The sequence below is a fragment of the Oryctolagus cuniculus genome, chromosome 14, assembly GCF_051225735.1.
Source record: "Oryctolagus cuniculus isolate XC-2025 breed Fujian yellow rabbit chromosome 14, ASM5122573v1, whole genome shotgun sequence".
NCBI lineage: Eukaryota > Metazoa > Chordata > Mammalia > Lagomorpha > Leporidae > Oryctolagus > Oryctolagus cuniculus.
In genome coordinates this window covers 21,373,348-21,392,409 of record NC_142880.1, presented here as the reverse complement: position 1 = coordinate 21,392,409, position 19,062 = coordinate 21,373,348, and the positions used below count along the sequence as shown (strand labels likewise).

Below are 19,062 nucleotides of genomic sequence, written 5' to 3'. Positions count from 1 at the left end.
TTTGACATTTTGGGTTGGCACATTTAGCTTTCTACTAAAAAAAGTTTTTTCTTCCATTCTTTGTGAAGAGCTGTCTTGGCTGAAAGGAAGAATACACAGGAAAATGGGTCTCTCTGGAAATTCTGTAACTGACAGAATTGAAACTTATTTGCTAAGAAATGTGGGCCAGGATGCACCTGTACAACAGCTTCAACTCAACACAAAGTTTTATGTAACTGAAGTTAAGCTTTCTAAAGATAATAATGGAAGATTTCAAAACATCAGTTCCCAGCTGTGTGGATATGTGTTGTTATTTGCAGCCAGACGTTTCAAAACCTAGTTAAAGGTTTTTTTTTTTTTTTTTTATTTTAAAATTATCTTAAGTAATTATTTACTCCAGAAATGGATTTTTTGGTAAGGATAAGTAATCCATCATCACATTATGCTCATTTTTGGATAACTGTTACAGGCTTGCTTGCATGTAAATTAAATTTCCAATAGTATAAGTTTGTGTCCATATAAAAATTGATTTGAATCACCTTAGTTCCTAGTAGTGTTCTTGAATAATTCTTACATAGCAGGGGGAAATAGCGATGATGTGTTTCGATGGTCTTCTCCATTTAGAAATAGATAGTGCACTGTTTAGAGAAGTATTTCATTCATGTATACACATACCAGGAAGACTTCCTGTTACCAAAATTGTTTTTTTTTTTTTTTTTAGATTTATTTATTTATTTGAAAGTGAGAGAAGGAGAGGCAGAGAGAGAGAGAGAGAGGTCTTCTTGGCTACAACGGCTGGAGCTTTGCCCACCTGGAGCCAGGAGCTTCTTCTAGGTTTCCCGTGTGGGTGCAGGGCCCAGGACTGGGGCCATCTTCTACTGCCTTGCCTGGCCATAGCAGAGAGCTGGATCAAAAGTGGAGCAGCCGTAACTTGAACCGGTGCCCATATGGGATGCCAGAACTGCAGGTGGCAGCTTTCCTTGCTAAGCCACAGCGCTGGCCCCAGTACTGGCTTCTTGAATTCAGTATCTGCCAAGTCTTTCAGAGCTGAAGCATAAGGCACAAGAAGAGGGGCACTCTTTTCTCAATGCAAACAACTCCTGGTAGCTGAAAACTTTCCCCATTCAACTGTTGTTGTGTGTCTCAGATACTTGCTTAATTTAGATGATTGAGCATCTACTATGTGCTAGATAATCATGGATTTCTATAATTTGAGTTTCTTCTCAAGCTTTTTTTTAAATTTATTTATTTGAAAGGCAGAGTTAGAGAGCACATGTGCCAAGAGACATCTTCATCTGCTGGTTCACTTCCTAGATGCCTGCAATGGCCAGGGCATGGGCTAGGCAAAAGCCAGGAGCCTCTTCTACGCCTCCTGTATTGGTGGCAGGGCCTCAAAAAACTGGGGCCATCTTCTACTGCTTTCCCAGGTATACTTGCAGGGAGCTGGATCTGAAGTGGAGCAGCCAGGACTCTAGCCGGCGCCCATGTGGGATGCTTGTGTCACAGGGGGAGGCTTAACCCACTACGCTAACAACACCAGCTCTTCTCTTGAGCTTTTAATCAAGAGATAGGCCTTTGCAAAAACAATGCAGTATCCAGTAGACATGGTAGATGTATAGAGATGCAAAATCTATGCTAGTGTAAATGTGGGAAAGAAGTTTGAACATAATGATGTGACCTTCTAACAAGTGCAATATTAGAATGAAGGATTTTTGCTTAAGGTTTTTTAAAAGTATCTTGGTAATATGGCTTTTATGATGGTGATACATTTTGTTAGGCCTAGGCAAAAACAGAGACATTTTACTTTTATACTACAGGAAATGTTGTTAGTAGAAGACAATAAATGCTGTGATCTAGGTTTTATGTAAAGGCGTGCAGCCAATGGAAAAAAGGTGACATTAGTTTAAATTATCTCTAGTCTTTTTTTTTTGACAGAGTGGACAGTGAGAGAGAGAGACAGAGAGGAAGGTCTTCCTTTTTTCCATTGGTTCACCCCCCAATGGCTGCTGTGGCTGGCGCACCTCACTGATCCAAAGCCAGGAGCCAGGTGCTTCTCCTGGTCTCCCAAGCGGGTGCAGTGGCCAAGCACTTGGGCCATCCTCCACTGCACTCCCAGGCCACAGCAGAGAGCTGGAAAGGATGAGGAGAGACCGGGACAGAATCCAGCGCCCCGACTGGGACTAGAACCCGTTTGCCGGCGCCGCAGGTGGAGGATTAGCCAAGTGAGCTGTGGCACTGGCCATTATCTCTAATCTTCACAAGGATTTTTTTTTTTGGTTTGTTTGCTTGAGGTAAATGGATTATTGTTATTTAATGGAACTCTTACAATACTGTTTTTATTGTCCAAATTACGTTCATAGAAGGAAGAAGTTTGATATGAAATAATTATAAGGATTACAATTAGCTGTGTATGGGGTACTAACAGTATAAACAATTTTCTATTGCATTTCTAGCATCTTTTATACTAAAGGATACACCTAGTATGCAGTGGCTTATTTTAGTGAATACTACATTATTTATTTCACTTTTTTTGCTCAAATGATTCACAGTAGATGGAGCTTGTTCCTAGATGCACCACATTCCCATGAGTATTTGCAAACTGCAGTGAATAATAGCAAATTACAAATAATTTTGTTTATATAGTGCTGGGGGTTTTACTTCTTGTGGCAGTCTTCATTAAGGTAATTTAGAAATTATGATCTCTTTATGATTGAACTTTTTTTTTTATTTTTTTTATTTATTTTTTTTTTTGTAATTGAAAGGCAGAGTTACAGAGAGAGAGCTCCCATCTACTGGTTCACTCCCAAAATGGTTGCAACAGCTAGTACTGAGTCAGACTGAAGCCAGGGGCTTCATCCTGGTCTCCCATGTAGGTGCAGGGTCCCAAGAACTTGGGCCATCTTCCACTACCTTCCCAGGCACATTAGTTGGGAGTTGAGTTGTAAGTAGAGGAACCAGGAGTTGAACTGGTGCCCATATGGGATGCCTGCTCTGCAGGCAGCAGCTACCTGCTGTGCCATAACACTGGGCCAAAGATAAAACTTCTGAATGTATGCGTTATTTATATTAGTTTAAGCTTTACTATAGATAGATTGAAATATAAACAAAAATATGGATAGTAGAAGATGAACTCTGTGCGTGTCATATATCCTTGGTTTATTTTATCTTATGGCCAATGTATTTTCTTTTAATGTGTATCTCTTTGAAAGAGTATGGTGTGTGTGGAGGGGGCAGAGACAGACATCTTCCATCCACTAGTTCATTCCCCAGATGGCCACAGTGGCCAAGATAGGGCCAAGCCAAAGCCAGGAGCCATGTGGTCTCCCACAAGGGTAGCAGAGGCCCAAACTCTTGGGCCATGCTGTGCTGCTTTTCCCAGGCCATTACCAGAGAGTTAGATTGAAATGGACCATCTGGGACGGGACGTGCACTGACGTCAGTATGGGATGCCAGTGTTGCAGGTGACAGCTTTACCTGCCATGCTGCAATGCTGGCCCTATGGCCAAACTATTTTAATCTCTTGACTCTACTATGTATTAGCTTTCCCACTTGATTATTTTGAAACATGTAATTCCTACATGTGTGTTAGTTTTTGGTATTATATGTAATAATGGGGAAAAATGTCATTAAGTTTTGCCTAGTTGTTGTAAAAGAATAAGTTTTTTTATTGTGTCATTGATACTGAAATATATATTTGTATTATGCAAACTTGTATTCTTCATTAGTTCGTTCCCTTAACCCCTACTAGAGAATATTTTAAGTATACATCAGATTCAATATGACTGATCCAAACAGTCATCTTTGAAGTTAGTTGTATTAAAAGTTGCCCTTCCAAGCATTTGTTGTAGCAGTTTTATTTTGATTTCTTCAGTCAGACACCTTATATGATTTAATCATATTTTACTTTATAATACAGTTTTGTCTTGGGTTAGTAGTTAAAAATGTTCAAAGGAACTGATGTTTTTGCTAGGCAAGGCCTAAAAAATCAGTGATGCTGCTTTTTTTCAGAGTCATGCCAGTGGGAAACTATTTTTCATATTTTCTGAAACAGGTGTTCATCACAGTAGTTAAGACTCTACTTTGGGTGCCTGTATCCTTTATCCAAGTGCTTTGGTTGGAGTCCAGGTTCCACTTCCAGTTCAAGCTTTCTGCTGATGTGCAGATAATGACTCAAGTGGTTGGGTCTCTGCCACCCATGTGGGACAGCTGGATTGAGTTCTAGGCTGTTGGCTTCATCCTGGCTCAGCCCAGACTGTTGCCATTATTTGCAAAGTGAACCAACAGATGGAAGTTAGTTTCTGAGTATGTCTGTTTCTTCCTTTCAAATAAAAGAAAAATGAAAACAATTTAAAGAACAGCAAAAGCTTAGGTCCTTCTGGGTCAGAACCTGCATTATAAACCAGATCTCCAGGTAATCCATGTGTACATGGAAGTTTGAGAGGACTTGCACTAAAATTTTTTTTTCTGAAACCTTTGGTTGTAACTAATACTGTTTCATCAAATTTCTGTTTTATATACGTGTGTGTAAATGTTGTATTATGATGCAATGTAGTTTCAGCCATGGCCCCAAATGCTTGAAAGATTGCTTTCCTTTGTCCACTAATTCAGTTTTTTCTTGCCTTTAATGATAGTAATAACTTGTTACCTACTACATTTCACATTGTTTTCTGCAGACATGAGAAAATTGAGAATGGCATATAAAAATAAAAGTCCCAACTTAATTCTGGGATCTAGTTAGGAGGTACAGTGCATGCATGGAAATAGTTATAATGTTGAGAAAGAAATATTAGTAACATGAGAAAAATATTGTGGGACATGAGTTGGAACCATGAGCTGTTAGGAGGGAAATCCAGGGTGACTATGTGAAGGACAGATACTCTTAAAGAGTGGGAAGTTTTGTCAGTTGCTTTTTTTTTTTTTTTAAGATATTTATTTATTTGAGAGACAGAAAGAGGTCTTCCATCCACTGGTTAACTCCCCAAATGGCTGCAATGGCTGGAGCTGAGCTGATCCAGAGCCAGGAGCCAGGGGCTTCATCTATGTCTCCCACGTGGGTGCAGGGGCCCAAGGACTTGGGCCATCCTCTTCTGCTTTCTCAGGCATATTAGCAGGAAGCTCTATCGGAAGTGGAAGAGATAGGACTTGAACCAGTGCCTACGTGGTGCGCTGATGTAGCATGCCTGGGCTTTAACCCGCTGCGTCATAGCACCGGCCTCTGTCATTTGCTTTGAAGAGGAAACATTGACCAGGGAGGAGAAAAGTAGAAAAGTATGTGGAATGTTCCATTCCAGATTCAGAACCCTAAAATCACTCCAGAAAGCCTTGCCCTGATTTTATTTCCCCCACCTCCAGTTCCTCAGGAATGGAAACATTGCTATCTTGCTGATACAGTTTTCTTCCCCCCCCCCCATGACATTTTTTCTTCTGTAGAAAACCTTAATATTTACCACTTGAGAAGATGAGAGCATTCCAGTAATATATATACATATATATAAAGCTTGTTTTTTCAAAAATATTTATTGTACAAACAGTATATTGTACTCATGACAGAACCAGTTAAAACACGATTTTGTTGCCCCTAAAACACAGTAGCTTAAGTAGTTATTTATTTTTCACTCCTTTGTAAGTGAGCTCTGCTCTTTGAGGTTATTCAGGTACCCTGGCAGGTTTGAGGAACAGGTTTGTTACTCTTTTTTAAACTTTTTTTAAAGATTTATTTTATGTATTTGAAAGAGTGACAGAAAAATATCTTCCATCTGCTGGTTCACTCCCCCAGTGACCCCAGTGGTCAGAGCTGGGTCAGGCTGAAGCCAAGAACTCCCAAGTGAGGCTACCATGTTGGGTGGCAGGGGTCCAGGTACTTGGAGGACCATCTGCTACTGCTTTCCCAGGTGCATTAGCAAGGAGTTGAATTGGAATTGGAGCAACTGGAACTTAAACAGGTGCTCTGATGTGGGAGGCCAACATTGCATGAGGCAGCTTCACTTGCTGTACCACAACGCGCCACCTCCAGGTTTGCTTTTTTTTTTTTTTTTTAAGATTTATTTGAAAATCAGAGTTAACACAGAGAATGAGAAAAAGAGAGAGAGATTGAGCTTCCATCTGCTGGTTCACTCCCAAAAGTGTCCACAATGGCCAGAGCTGGACCAGGCCAAAGCCAGGAGTCAGGAACTTCCCCCAGATCTCTCCTGTAGGTGCAAGGGCCCAAGCTTCTTGGGCCATTTTCCTCTGCTTTCCCCGGCATGTTAGCAGGGAGCTGGACCAGAAGTAGAGCATCCGAGTCTAACCAGTGAAGCTTGCTATTCTTGACGTATCCAGTGGTTGCCATTTTGAGCAGGCCGGAAAGAGGTGGAGAAGAGAATATAAGGCAAGAAACTTCATTTTAAGGCTGTGATCTGTCAATCACGGTATTTCTAGTCATATCTCATTGGCCAACTCCTGTTCCCCTGGCTATGCCTAGCTGAAGCTGGAAGTCTTTAATTTTTAGCTAAGTGTGCATGTGCCAGCCAAACTGCAGGGGACAGTTACCTAACACTAGAGGACAACGAAGTGGTGGGTGAGGAAGTACAAAGTCAGCAAGTAAAAAGTTTTCCTACCACAATTATTAAGGAATTTTTTAAAAATAAATTCTGTTATCCTAAGAAACAGGTGGCTTTCGTTCTTCTGTTTCAGTTCTCCAGATGTATTTGTACACTTGTTATTCCTGGGTTGGGGGTTTATTTTTTTCCCTTAGCCTTCCTTCTCTGAGCCCCAATTTGTATATAATATGAAAAACAATTAGATGAGAACCGTAAGGTCTGGTACATCTCTCTGGCTAGTAATAATAACCATTACTTCCTTTTCTCATTAAAACACTTGATTTGAAGATGGTAATGTACATAAAGGTTTTTAAGTTTTTTAAGTTTAAAGGTTTCAAAATGGTGACTGTCCAGGAGAGAAGACAGTAAAAAGGAGATGGAGATGGATGCTGGACTTTGACCATAACTTACCTTACAGCTCTGAAGTTGGATCCTTGTAATAATAAAGCAGCATTAAACATTAAGTGAAAATGAATCAAAAGCAAATGACTATACCAAATTGGTGGCTGCACAGAAATAAATGATTTCAGCTGACTTAACAGTAGTAATTTGACTACTGGAAGCAAGGATTCTTGAGGTCTAAAGGAATTGTGGAAGTCTTGTCTTTTAGTAATTGTACTATTTATAGTAATGGTATTATTTTGAAACTATTATAATGATATTTTAAATTAAGATAAAGTGAACAAATAATTTTTATCTTTTCACATGAGGATTATTAAAGTATACATCGATTAAATTTTAAGATGCCTGAGACTGAATGTATGTGAGGGGAGTCTGGATTATTTGAAGTAAGATACAAGCTGGTAATTGTAAAGCTGCGAGGTAGTTACACAGTAGTTATATTGTTCTATTTATATTTGAAATTTATATAAAAATAAGATTGAAAGGCTTTAATTTGGATTGTGTCTTAGTCTATTTTCTGTTGGTATAATAGAATAACCACAAACTGGGTAAATTTATAAGCAATTGGAATTTATTTGACCCTGATTCTGGAAGCTGGGAAAACCAGATTCAGAGAGCCACATCTAGTTAGGCCCTTCTTGGCGGGAGAGTGAGTGAGCACTTAACAACCGAACCTCCTCTTAACATTTCAGGGTATGGAATCCTGGTACTCCCATGTGATATGCTAGGATAAAAGCTTGCCCATCTCTTACATGAAAGGAAACATACCATGAATGTTGTGATCATTGCGTAACAGTAAATAAAATAGCCTACAATAGAATAATTCAATAAAATACTTAAAACTTTTTTAAAAATCATTTATTTGTTTATGATTTATTCATTTATTTGAAAGACAGAGTTAAGGAGAGGGAAAGAGATCTTCCATCCATTAGTTCATTCCCCAGATGACCATAATGGCTGGGATTGGGCTAGGCTGAAGCTAGGATCTGGGAGCTTTAGCTGGGCTCCCCACATGAGTAGCAGGGGACCAAGTCTACCTTCCTAGACTGTTACCAAGGAGATGGATTGGAAGTGGAGCAGCTGGGACTTGAGCTGGTACACATGTGGGAGACCTATGCCACAATGCCAGGCCCCCTTTATATTTTCTAATACGGAAGGTAAACACATTATAATAATAAACCTATGCTATGAGAGTAACCTAGGCCTCTACCAGGACCTCTTCCTAAATAAATGCGAAAGGAAAAATTTCTGGCCGGCGCCGCAGATCAATAGGCTAATCCTCCACCTTGCGGCGCCGGCACACCGGGTTCTAGTCCCGGTTGGGGCACCGGATTCTGTCCCGGTTGCCCCTCTTCCAGGCCAGCTCTCTGCTGTGGCCAGGGAGTGCAGTGGAGGATGGCCCAAATGCTTGGGCCCTGCACCCCATGGGAGACCAGGATGGGTGCCTGGCTCCTGCCATCGGATCAGCGCGGTGTGCCGGCTGCAGCGCGCCGGCTGCGGCGGCCATTGGAGGGTGAACCAATGGCAAAAGGAAGACCTTTCTCTCTCTCTCACTGTCCACTCTGCCTGTCAAAAAAAAAGGGGGGGGGGGGAATTTCTACATTTATTTAAGAATTTTGATTTGTTAACAAGCAATTTTGACTAGCTCTTAACCTAGGAAGACTAAGTAAAGTTTATATTATAATAAGAATGCAGATCTACTGGGATGCCCGTGATAGAAAATACATTAAGGTGTCACTTGGGATGCTCACATCTCATATCAGAGTGCTGAGTTGGAGTCCTGGATGCTTTGCTTTTCTTCCTGCTTCCTGCTAATGCATATCCTTGGAGCTGCCAGTTGATGGCTTAAGTATTTGAATCCCTCCCACCTACCTGGGAGACCCAGTTGAGTTCCAGTCTTGGCTTTGATCTGGCCCAATCCTGGCTGTTGTACGCATTTAGGGAGTGAACCTAAAGTTTAAAGGTTGCTCTGCCTCTCATTCACTCTTTTTTTTTTTTTTTTTTAAGAGTTATTTATCTGAAAATCAACTAGAGAGAGGCAGAGGGAGAGAGAGAGGGCTTCTATCTGCAGGTTCACTCCCCAGATGGCTTCAGCTGAGGAATTGGGCTGATCAGAAGCCAAGAGCCAGGAGCTTTTTCTGGGTCTCCCATGCAGGTGCAGGAGCCCAAGGACTTGGGCCATCTTCTGCTTTCCCAGGCCATAGCAGAGAGCTGGGTCGGAAGTGGAGCAGCTGGGATTTGAACCAGCATCCATATGGGATGCCAGCACTGCAGGCAGTAGCTTTACCCACTGTGCTACAGCGCTGGCTCCTCATCCACTCTTTAACTGTGCCTTTCAAACAGGTAAGAATAAATATTTAAACAATGAATAAAGGGCTGGGGCGGGCATTGTGGCTTATCGGGAAGGTTAAGCCTCTGTCTGTAATGCTGTCATCCCATCTGGGTGGTGGTTCAAGTCCTGGCTGCTCCACTTCCAATCCAGCTCCCTGCTGATGGCCTGGGAAAAGCAGCAGCAGATGGCCAGTCCCTGCACCCACGTGGGAGACTTGGATGAAGCTCTTGACTCTTGGCTTCGGCTTGGCCTATTCCCTGCTGTTGCAGCCATTTGGGGAGTGTTCTAGAGGATGCAAGATACTTATCTCTGTCTCTCTTTCCATAACTACCTTTCAAATAAATCTTCAAAAAAAGGAAAATGAATATAGTGCTATGAAAGAGTTTACAAAATTCAGTTATTCATCCATCTGCTTTGCAAGTATTGAGTGAAAGCCCATGGAGAAGATACTATCAGGTACCCTGAAAAATAAGTAATATTCTGATGAAATTTCTAAGCAATTAAGGATGTACATCTCTGCATAACTCTTTCTTGAAGAATAAACTTAACAGCACTTCTTAATGTTCTCCAATTACTTACCAGACTTGGTTGTATCTTTAGTGCTCCCCATTTACCTGGATCAGTTGTCAGATGCTTGTATTAAAGTTAAGGGCCCAACAAATAATTCTCAAAGTTTATTAAATAAATAAGAGTTTTCTATTACTTGGTGGGTTGAAGGAGAAATAAAATTTTCATGTGTTAGAAATAATGTCTTTTCTGACATTGATGCTAAAATTTGTTTCAAGGGATTCAAATAGACTACAACAGTTTTTTTCATTTGTGTCTTGTTTTAAATTGAAGATACTATGCTGCTCTTGAACCTCACACTTGTGACAAAAGGGTAGACAGGTGGTACAACAATCTTGATAACATAAGCTTTTTGAAGACAGTTTTATTGTTTACTGTTTCTCTGAAGAAAATAATTCTTAAACTAGATTTTAAAATCATTGTTATGCCTATTCATACTTTAAGCATTCCAAGGTTTTTTTTTAAGAAAGCTTTTATAAATACAAATTTCATATGTATAGCTTTAGGAATATAGAGGTTCTTCCCCCCATACCCACCCTCCCACCCCCGTTCTCATCCCACCTCCTACTTCCTCTCCCATCCCATTCTTCATTAAGATTCATTTTTAATTATCTTTTTATACAGAAGACCAACTCTATACTAAGTAAAGATTTCAGTAGTTTGTACCCACACAGACACACAAAGTATAAAGTATTGTTTGAAGAGAAGTTTCACTATTAATTCTCATAGTACAACTCATTAAGGACAGAGGTCCTATATGGGGAGTAAGTGCGCAGTGACTCCTGTTGTTGATTTAACAATTCACACTCTTATTTATGATGTGTGTAATCACCCGAGGCTCTTGTCATGAGCTGTCAAGGCTGTGGAAGCCTTTTGAGTCCATAGACTCTGTCAGTATTTAGACAATGCCATGAACAAAGTGGAATTTCTTTCTTCCCTTCAGAGAAAAGTACATGCTTCTTTGATGGCCCCTTCTTTCCACTGGGATCTCACTCACAGAGATCCTTCACATAGGTCATTGTTTGCCAGTGTCTTGGCTTTCCACGTCTGAAATGCTCTCCTGGGCTTTTAAGTCAGATCTGAATGCCTTAAGGGCTGATTCTGAGGTCAGAATGCGGTTTAGGGCGTTTGTTATTCTATGAGTCTGCTATGTGGGCAAGCATTCTAAGTTTTATCTAACTTGTAGACTCAAAAGTCTTCCTGCAAACTTTTATTTTTGTATCCAGGAATAAATATTAAGTCTGCTCTGGACAAGAATTACTTTTAATTTTGAAGTCTATTTTCTTAGAGTAATACCTCCATCTAGCGGCAGTTTTTGAAAATTACAGAAGAGGACAAGAAACATGTTTTCATGTACATGGTAGATTTTTAAAATTATTTTGGAGGAAGTTTGTGATCTTTCTGCTTATGTGGTAGCCAAGACTATACTAAGTCTATTGACTATGCCAGATACAATAGACTTACATCATTTCTTTTTCAAATTCGGTTGGCCTTGGACAATTACACTATGAAATAATGTTTAATTATTTTAATTATTTCAGACTTTCCACCAACATTTAATAAAAACTAAATTCCTAATTAATTTAGTTTGAATTCTGTTTTTTTTTTTTTTTTCTTATTCTAGTCAGTCGGACGATGATTCTGGGTCAGCCTCACGCTCTGGATCTGGCTCAAGTTCGGGGAGCAGCAGTGATGGAAGCAGTAGCCAGTCAGGAAGCAGTGACTCTGACTCTGGATCCGAATCAGGGAGTCAGTCAGACTCTGAGTCAGATACTTCCCGGGAAAACAAAGTTCAAGCAAAGCCACCAAAAGTTGATGGAGCTGAGGTAATAAAAATGTATATAAGAAATAAAAATGTATATAAGAAATAGGCTTCTTTGTTTCTTTAGGAAAATTTATAGGCTTGGTTTTATAATATTTAACTTTTAAAGTATTTTTAAACATGAAAATTAACTTCTAGTTATTCTCTAACTTGTGGCTATATGTCTGCACTAATTGCCCAAGAAGCAATCTAACTGTAAAACAGCAATTGCAAAATAAATGTACATACAAATGCTTTTTTCCTCTTTCTTAGGCCGAAGTTGTATTTCATAAATACTTACCTTACAGAAAAAAGTATATAAGAGACTTCATGACTTGTTAACCTTATGGTATATACTGTGTGATTATTGTTATCTTATTATCTCTGCTGTCAAGTTCTTCACAGGAGATACTTGATTACTAAAAGTGGTTGAGTTTAATACAAGTCTGCTTCTTAAAAGGTGAATAGCAGAATAGGGTAGGGTTATTCTTTTTGGAATAAGCTCCTATAAGATGCACCAAAACTTGTCTGTACTTCATGATTTTATGTATAGTGCGTTATTACTCAGGGTAATAGTTCATGATGAGATAAGATGCTTAGGCAGTATGTAAATCAATATAGCTTCTTCCATGGAGAAAATCTGATAACATAGGTAACCACACTGTGAGTAGCACTAGTATAACATTATTTTGTTTTTGAAAAAATATTTTTAACACCTAAAGGGTATTAATATTCTCTGTGAAACTCAGTACCATAATTTTTATATACACATGAAGCATAGCATTTTAATTATTTTATAGTGATTCTATATATAATATGGGTAAGGAAAATAGTATTAGTTTATTGGTGGAGAGTAGTGGAAATGAGAGTGATGTTTTTCAAGAAACTAACCTTTTGAGTTTTCTAAACATTTTTTTTATGTTTCACTGTTGGATATTTCTGTTACAGTTTTGGAAATCCAGCCCTAGTATTCTGGCTGTTCAGAGATCTGCAATGCTCAAGAAACAGCAGCAGCAGCAGCAGCAGCAACAACATGAAGCTTCATCTAATAGTGGATCAGAAGAGGTGAGTTTCTAGTATGAACTATTTTTAAAGTATATGTGATGCTTAATCCTTAAATGCTATTTATAAAATTATTATAAACAGTAAGTGCTTTGAAAGGATAGGAAACACTTATGTTTAAAAATATATATGAGTCTTGAAATATAGACATGTCATTATCCAAAAAATAAGCAATAAGAGTCTTTTTATTTGCTCATCATAATAAAGCTAGAAATGTGAAATCTGAGGGAAATAATTAAACACATAAAGACATCTATGAATGAGGGAATGTTCAATCATCAGATCATTTTTATACAGAATATTAATACTATTTATGACATTTTTAAAAGAATAGACTGCAGCTGAAATCAGTGTAGCTTCTGTACATATGCAAGAACAAAAAATTCAAGAATAATGATGGGGTTGGACCTTTGACCTGGTGGTTGAGATGTCCACGTCTGCTTCCCAGAGTGTGCAGGCTGGAGTCCCAGCTCTGGCTCCCATTCGAGCTTGCCAGTGCAGATCCTGGGAGGTAGCAAGCAATGGCTCAAGTACTTCAGTTCCTGCCACCCACATAGGAGACCTGAATGGAGTTCCCAGCTCCTGGCTCTAGGCTCAGCTCAGCCTTGGCTATTGCAGGCATTTGAGATTTGGAAGTGAACTGGTAGTTGGCCTGCCTGTCTGTCTGCATCTTCATCTCTCCTCCTTTCCCCTCCACCTCTACCTCCCTCCGCCCAGCTTCTCAATTAAAAAAAAAAAAAAAAAACCACTAATATAGAAGAAAAACGTTGGGGCTGGTGCCGTGGCTCACTTGGTTAATCCTCCACCTGCAGCGCTGGAATCCCATATGGGCGCTGGGTTCTAGGTCCCAGTTGCTCCTCTTCCAGTCCAGCTCTCTGCTGTGGCCCGGGAACACAGTGGAGGATGGCCTAGGTGCTTGGGCCCCTGTACCCACATGGGAGACCAAGAGGGAGCACCTGGCTCCTGGCTTCGGATTGGTGCAGTGCCGGCCATAGTAGCCATTTGGGGAGTGAACCAACGGAAGGAAGACCTTTCTCTCTGTCTCTCACTGTCTATAACTCAAAAAAAAAAATGTTAGTTGAAAATTTGGCACACCAGCAACTAGGTTTTCATGTTGTGTCCATCCAGAGATGGTAGATTTTAGGACTGTACAAAATATTGACATTACAATATTTATATGATTTTACTGTTTTATTTGCAATATAAAGTTTATTAATTAATAATATAAATACAACATAGGTACTTTTATTAGCAAAGCAAATGTTAAATAATACAGCAAGTAAAAATTTGTTATCCGATTCTACTCATCAGTGAATGACACTAACTTTATTTTTCTCTATAGGATTCCTCTAGTAGTGAAGATTCTGATGACTCATCAAGTGAGATCAAAAGGAAAAAGCATAAAGAGTATGTCCACTTGACTGCTTTCCTATTAGGAAACTCTTAATTTTTTTTTATTTCTTTATGTATGGAATTTCCTCCTGAAAGTAGATTTGTATATTCTTGGCTATAGTATTTTATAATTTAATGAAACCAGTTTTTGCACCATCTCTTATTCTCATGTTACTTCTCTTCCCTACATATATTTTTAAATTTTAAAGATCTATTGATTCATAATATCAGAAAGCGTTAATTTGGGAAACTTAGGTGTGTAGGCACTATAATGTCTGCCAGTAGCTATCCCTAAAATTCATGTGCACATAAAATTTACTTAATCTGTAGAATCATAAAGAAATTCAGTGTAATTGCCCAAAGATCATGACCCAGAATTCTTAAGAATACTTCAGATTCTTAGTTCATATTCATTTTAATGATTTGGTGCCTTTCTCTTCAGAAATACTCTGTAGTTTTATCTTCATTTTTTCTGTTTGCCTTTTTTTTTTTTTTTAATTATTTATTTGAAAGGCAGAGTTAGAGGGAGAAAGAGCAAGAGATCTTCCATCTGCTGGTTCTCTCCCCAAATGGCTGTAACAGCTTAATCTAGGAGCCCAGAAATCCATCTGGGTTTCCCACACAGATGGCCAGAGACCCAAGTACTTAGACCATCTTCCACTGCTTTCTCAGGCTCATCCACCTGCAGCGACCAGGACTTGAATTAGCACCCATGTAGGATGCCATTGTCATAGGCAGTAGCTAACTCCCTGCGTCAAGACACTGGCCCCTCTGTTTGCCTTTGATATTCTGCACATTTTGGTGTGTCTAACTTTTAATTTATTTTTCCTGCGGGACTCTCTTAATATAGAGATATCTTTTATTAGTTTCTGAGAGCTTAGTCATTGTGTATATGAATATTTTCTATTTCTCATTCTGTAAATAAATCTCTTTGGTTCTGTATTAATGGATGTATATTGATTCATTCAGTTTATCTTCCATGAATCTTACCATATCATGTACTAATCTCTATTGCTGTACCATATTCTAATTTCTTCAGATCTGTCTGCTAGTTTTAAATGAAAAATCATTGAACTTTTCACCTTCTATGTTTTATTCATAGCTTTTTAACTCTTCCACTGAGTTATTAGTTTCTAAATTTAACATGGTTTCAGCAAATAGCATTAAAAAATTTGGGATGATGGATAGACTGCTTTGGATATTGAAAGAGCAATTTATATTATGAACAATTAAAGTAGAGACTTTTTCATATGTTTTACTTGTTGCTCTTCCCAGTATGTAAACTATAGAAAGATATCAAGATAAACAGTCTTGTTCTATTATATTTTTTATCATAAGTTTTGACATATATGCTTGCTTATGTAACCTTCAGCATATATTGTAACAAGAGCAATGGAGCAGAAACAATAGCTGAAACAAGATATATTATTTATTAGAATTTCATTTGAGCTTTACAAATTGACAGACTATTAACGTGTGCATAAAGAATTTTTCTGTACATGTTGAATGGAATGAAATAGACTAAAAATAGTAATTAAGTCGGTAGTCATTGAATGTTGGTTAGTTAGGTGCTGTTTTTGTTTTTACATTTCTTATATTTTAACCTTTTTTAAAAAAATATTTATTACTGGGGTTGGTGCTGTGGCGCAGTGAGTAAAACCACAGCCTACAGTGCTGTGCTGGCATCCCATATGGGTGCTGGTTTGAGTCCTGGCTGCTTCACTTCCAGTCCAACTCTGCTATGGCCTGGGAAAGCAGTAGAGTTAGCCCAAGTCCTTGGGCCCCTGTACCCGTGTGGGAGATCCAGAAGAAGCTTCAAGTTCCTGGCCTTGGATTGGTGCAGCTTCGGCTATTGCAGCCAACTGGGGAGTGAACCAGCAGATGGAAGACTTCTTTTTCTGCCTCTCCTTCTGTTTAATTCTGACTTTCAAATAAATAAAATAAATCTTTAAAAATATATATTTATTATTTATTTGCTTGCTTATTTGAAAGTCAGAATTACAGAGAGGAAGAGAGACAGAAAGAGATCTTCTGTCCGCTGATTCACTCACCAATTGTCCACAATGGCCAGGGCTGGGCCAGGCCAATGCCAGGAGCCAGGAGATTCAACCAGGTCTCCCACTAGAGAGGCAGGGCCCACGTACTTGGGCCATCTTCCACCGTTTTTTCCCATGCCAATAGCAGGGAGCTGGATTGGAAATGGAGCATTGGAAACTCAAACAGTGGGATGCCAATGTCACGGGCAGCGACTTTACCCACTGTGTCACAACTCCAGCCCCACTTTAAGCTATTCTCATTGAAGATGTACTTTTACCAATTTTAAAAGACATGTTTTACAGCCTCTAGAGAATTAAAACATTAAGATCTGTGTTTTTTAAAGATGTATTTGAAAAGCAGAGAGCTATTCCATCTGCTGGTTTATTCCCCAAAATAGGTGCAACAATGGGAGGCTCTTCCAAGTGGAAGCCAAGAGCTCCAAAGTCCATCCCCATCTTCCACATGGATGGTAAGGGCCCAGTATTTGGGCCATCGCTCTGCTGCCTTCCCAGTCACCTAAGCAGGGAGCAGGATTGGAAATGGATTCAAACTGGTGCTTGGTATGGTATGCTGCCATTGCAGGTGGCAGCTTAACCTACTATACCATAATGCCAATCCCTAGAATTTTTTTTTTGAGAGGGCAAATTCAATAACTGTATTCAATATTAAATCCCATGACCAAAATTGGCATACATTTTCATCTATAATGAGAATTAAGCTGTCATTTGTTGTTCATTGATGTACAGCTAAACAAATTACCAGAAAAGTCTCTGAAGAATATTTTCCTATTCTATGGTACTTAAGTTTTTACTAACGGTAGATAAATATTTTTAATATGAACTAAAAAATGAATTAGTTGATTTTATCATATTTGTGTTTTATTAGTGGCAAAATTTGCTGTCTGATGTAAGTATAAATAAAAATGCTTTGTAAATTTTCTGTGTAGTGAAGACTGGCAAATGTCTGGGTCAGGATCTCCATCTCAGTCTGGCTCAGATTCAGAATCTGAAGAAGAGAGAGAGAAAAGCAGTTGTGATGAAACGGAATCAGATTATGAGCCAAAAAATAAAGTTAAAAGCAGAAAACCTCAAAATAGGTGCGTATGATGTTTTTGGTTTTCTGTTGAGTATTGTTGACTTGGAAAGTACTCGTGTTTGTGTGTAATCTCTTAAATCTTTTTTTATGGTAACATTTCCTTAAAATGCTTTTTTCTTCCCTAGATCTAAGTCAAAAAATGCAAAGAAGATTCTTGGACAGAAAAAGAGACAGATTGATTCATCCGAGGACGATGATGATGAAGATTATGATAATGATAAAAGAAGTTCTCGTCGCCAAGCAACTGTCAATGTTAGCTATAAGGAAGATGAAGAAATGAAAACAGATTCTGATGACCTATTGGAAGTGTGTGGAGAGGATGTCCCTCAACCTGAGGAAGAGGAATTTGAAACAATAGAAAGATTTATGGATTGTAGAATTGGGAGAAAAGGAGGTATTAATATATATGTATACAGTTACTTAAATAGTATTGGCTTGGGGGAAAAAACTATTTCTTAAAATTTTTCAATTTTGAAAGTGCAGAGGATTTTTTTCTATTTCAGCTAGTTGCTATAATAGTGTGTTTTGCTTAGCCTGAGTATCTTCCCAGAAAATATTCAACTCTGACTCCAAGATATTTATTATTGATAATTAGAAAATTTCTAATACGTTATGTCTGAATTGTTGTTCTTTTGCTATACTGATTAACAGTTGCTGTTAGGTATTTTGAGTTTCTTAAAATGCTTGATTTGTGAAAATTTTTCTCTCATCTTGAGTGTAGATTTATGTTTAGTTTATGTTGACATGAAATTTTTGAAGATCATTTTTAACCATTTTAATTTCTAGTCATTGGTCTCTTGGTTATCAGTTATTATAAATTGGTAGGTAATCATAAACATACCACTGTCTTTTGACTTTGTTTTTTTTGAACGAGTACAGATTGAATGTCTCTGATCAGATAATCTGAATTACTTTGAAATCTGAAACACTGCTGGCCCATTTTGGATCAGGGATACTCAACCTGTACATATTTCTGAAACTATTTTCTTGAAATTTTGAGCCAGAAGGAAATAAATCCTAAAACAAAGTTAAATGGAATGTCTTGTGCTTTTAATTTCAGCTACTGGTGCTACTACAACCATCTATGCAGTTGAAGCAGATGGTGACCCAAATGCGGGATTTGAAAAAAACAAGGAACCAGGAGAGATCCAGTATTTAATTAAATGGAAAGGATGGTCCCATATCCATAATACTTGGGAGACAGAGGAAACGCTTAAACAGCAGAATGTTAGAGGAATGAAAAAATTGGATAATTATAAGAAAAAAGATCAGGAAACAAAACGATGGTAAATATGTTCTGTACCATACTTTTTTTAAAAGTAATTCTAAGTTTTGTTGATAAGGGATACAAAATCAATAATGAAGTGATAGCCTAAAATAATTATTTATAAACATTTCAAGGTAAAACTTTCAGGGATAGCATTACAATTAAAACTTTTAGGGGCCGGCGCCGTGGCTCAATAGGCTAATCCTCCACCTTGCGGCACCAGCACACCGGGTTCTAGTCCCAGTCAGGGTGCCGGATTCTGTCCCGGTTGCCCCTCTTCCAGGCCAGCTCTCTGCTATGGCCCAGGAGTGCAGTGGAGGATGGCCCAAGTGCTTGGGCCCTGCACCCCATGGGAGACCAGGAGAAGCACCTGGCTCCTGGCTTCGGATCAGCGCGATGCGCTGGCCGCACCGTGCTGGCTGCGGCGACCATTGGAGGGTGAACCAATGGCAAAAGGAAGACCTTTCTCTCTGTGTCTCTCACTGTCCACTCTGCCTGTAAAAAAAAAAAAAAAACTTTTAGGGATATACATTACTATTTTCAAAGTTCA

The 19,062-nt window shown here is 38.8% G+C and overlaps 1 protein-coding gene across 4 annotated transcripts in view; it reads left to right on the top strand.

Moving 5' to 3' along the window:
- The window catches only part of CHD1 (chromodomain helicase DNA binding protein 1), a 71,293-nt gene that overhangs the window by 6,541 nt on the left and 45,690 nt on the right, over nucleotides 1–19,062 (top strand). For all 4 annotated transcript variants that reach the window (XM_051853606.3, XM_051853604.3, XM_089313062.1 and 1 more), the window contains exons 3-8: nucleotides 11,483–11,684; nucleotides 12,608–12,724; nucleotides 14,064–14,128; nucleotides 17,097–17,246; nucleotides 17,371–17,639; nucleotides 18,306–18,531. In XM_051853606.3, the coding sequence (XP_051709566.1) occupies nucleotides 11,483–11,684; nucleotides 12,608–12,724; nucleotides 14,064–14,128; nucleotides 17,097–17,246; nucleotides 17,371–17,639; nucleotides 18,306–18,531 (1,029 nt within the window). The remainder of the gene's footprint in view (nucleotides 1–11,482; nucleotides 11,685–12,607; nucleotides 12,725–14,063; nucleotides 14,129–17,096; nucleotides 17,247–17,370; nucleotides 17,640–18,305; nucleotides 18,532–19,062) is intronic.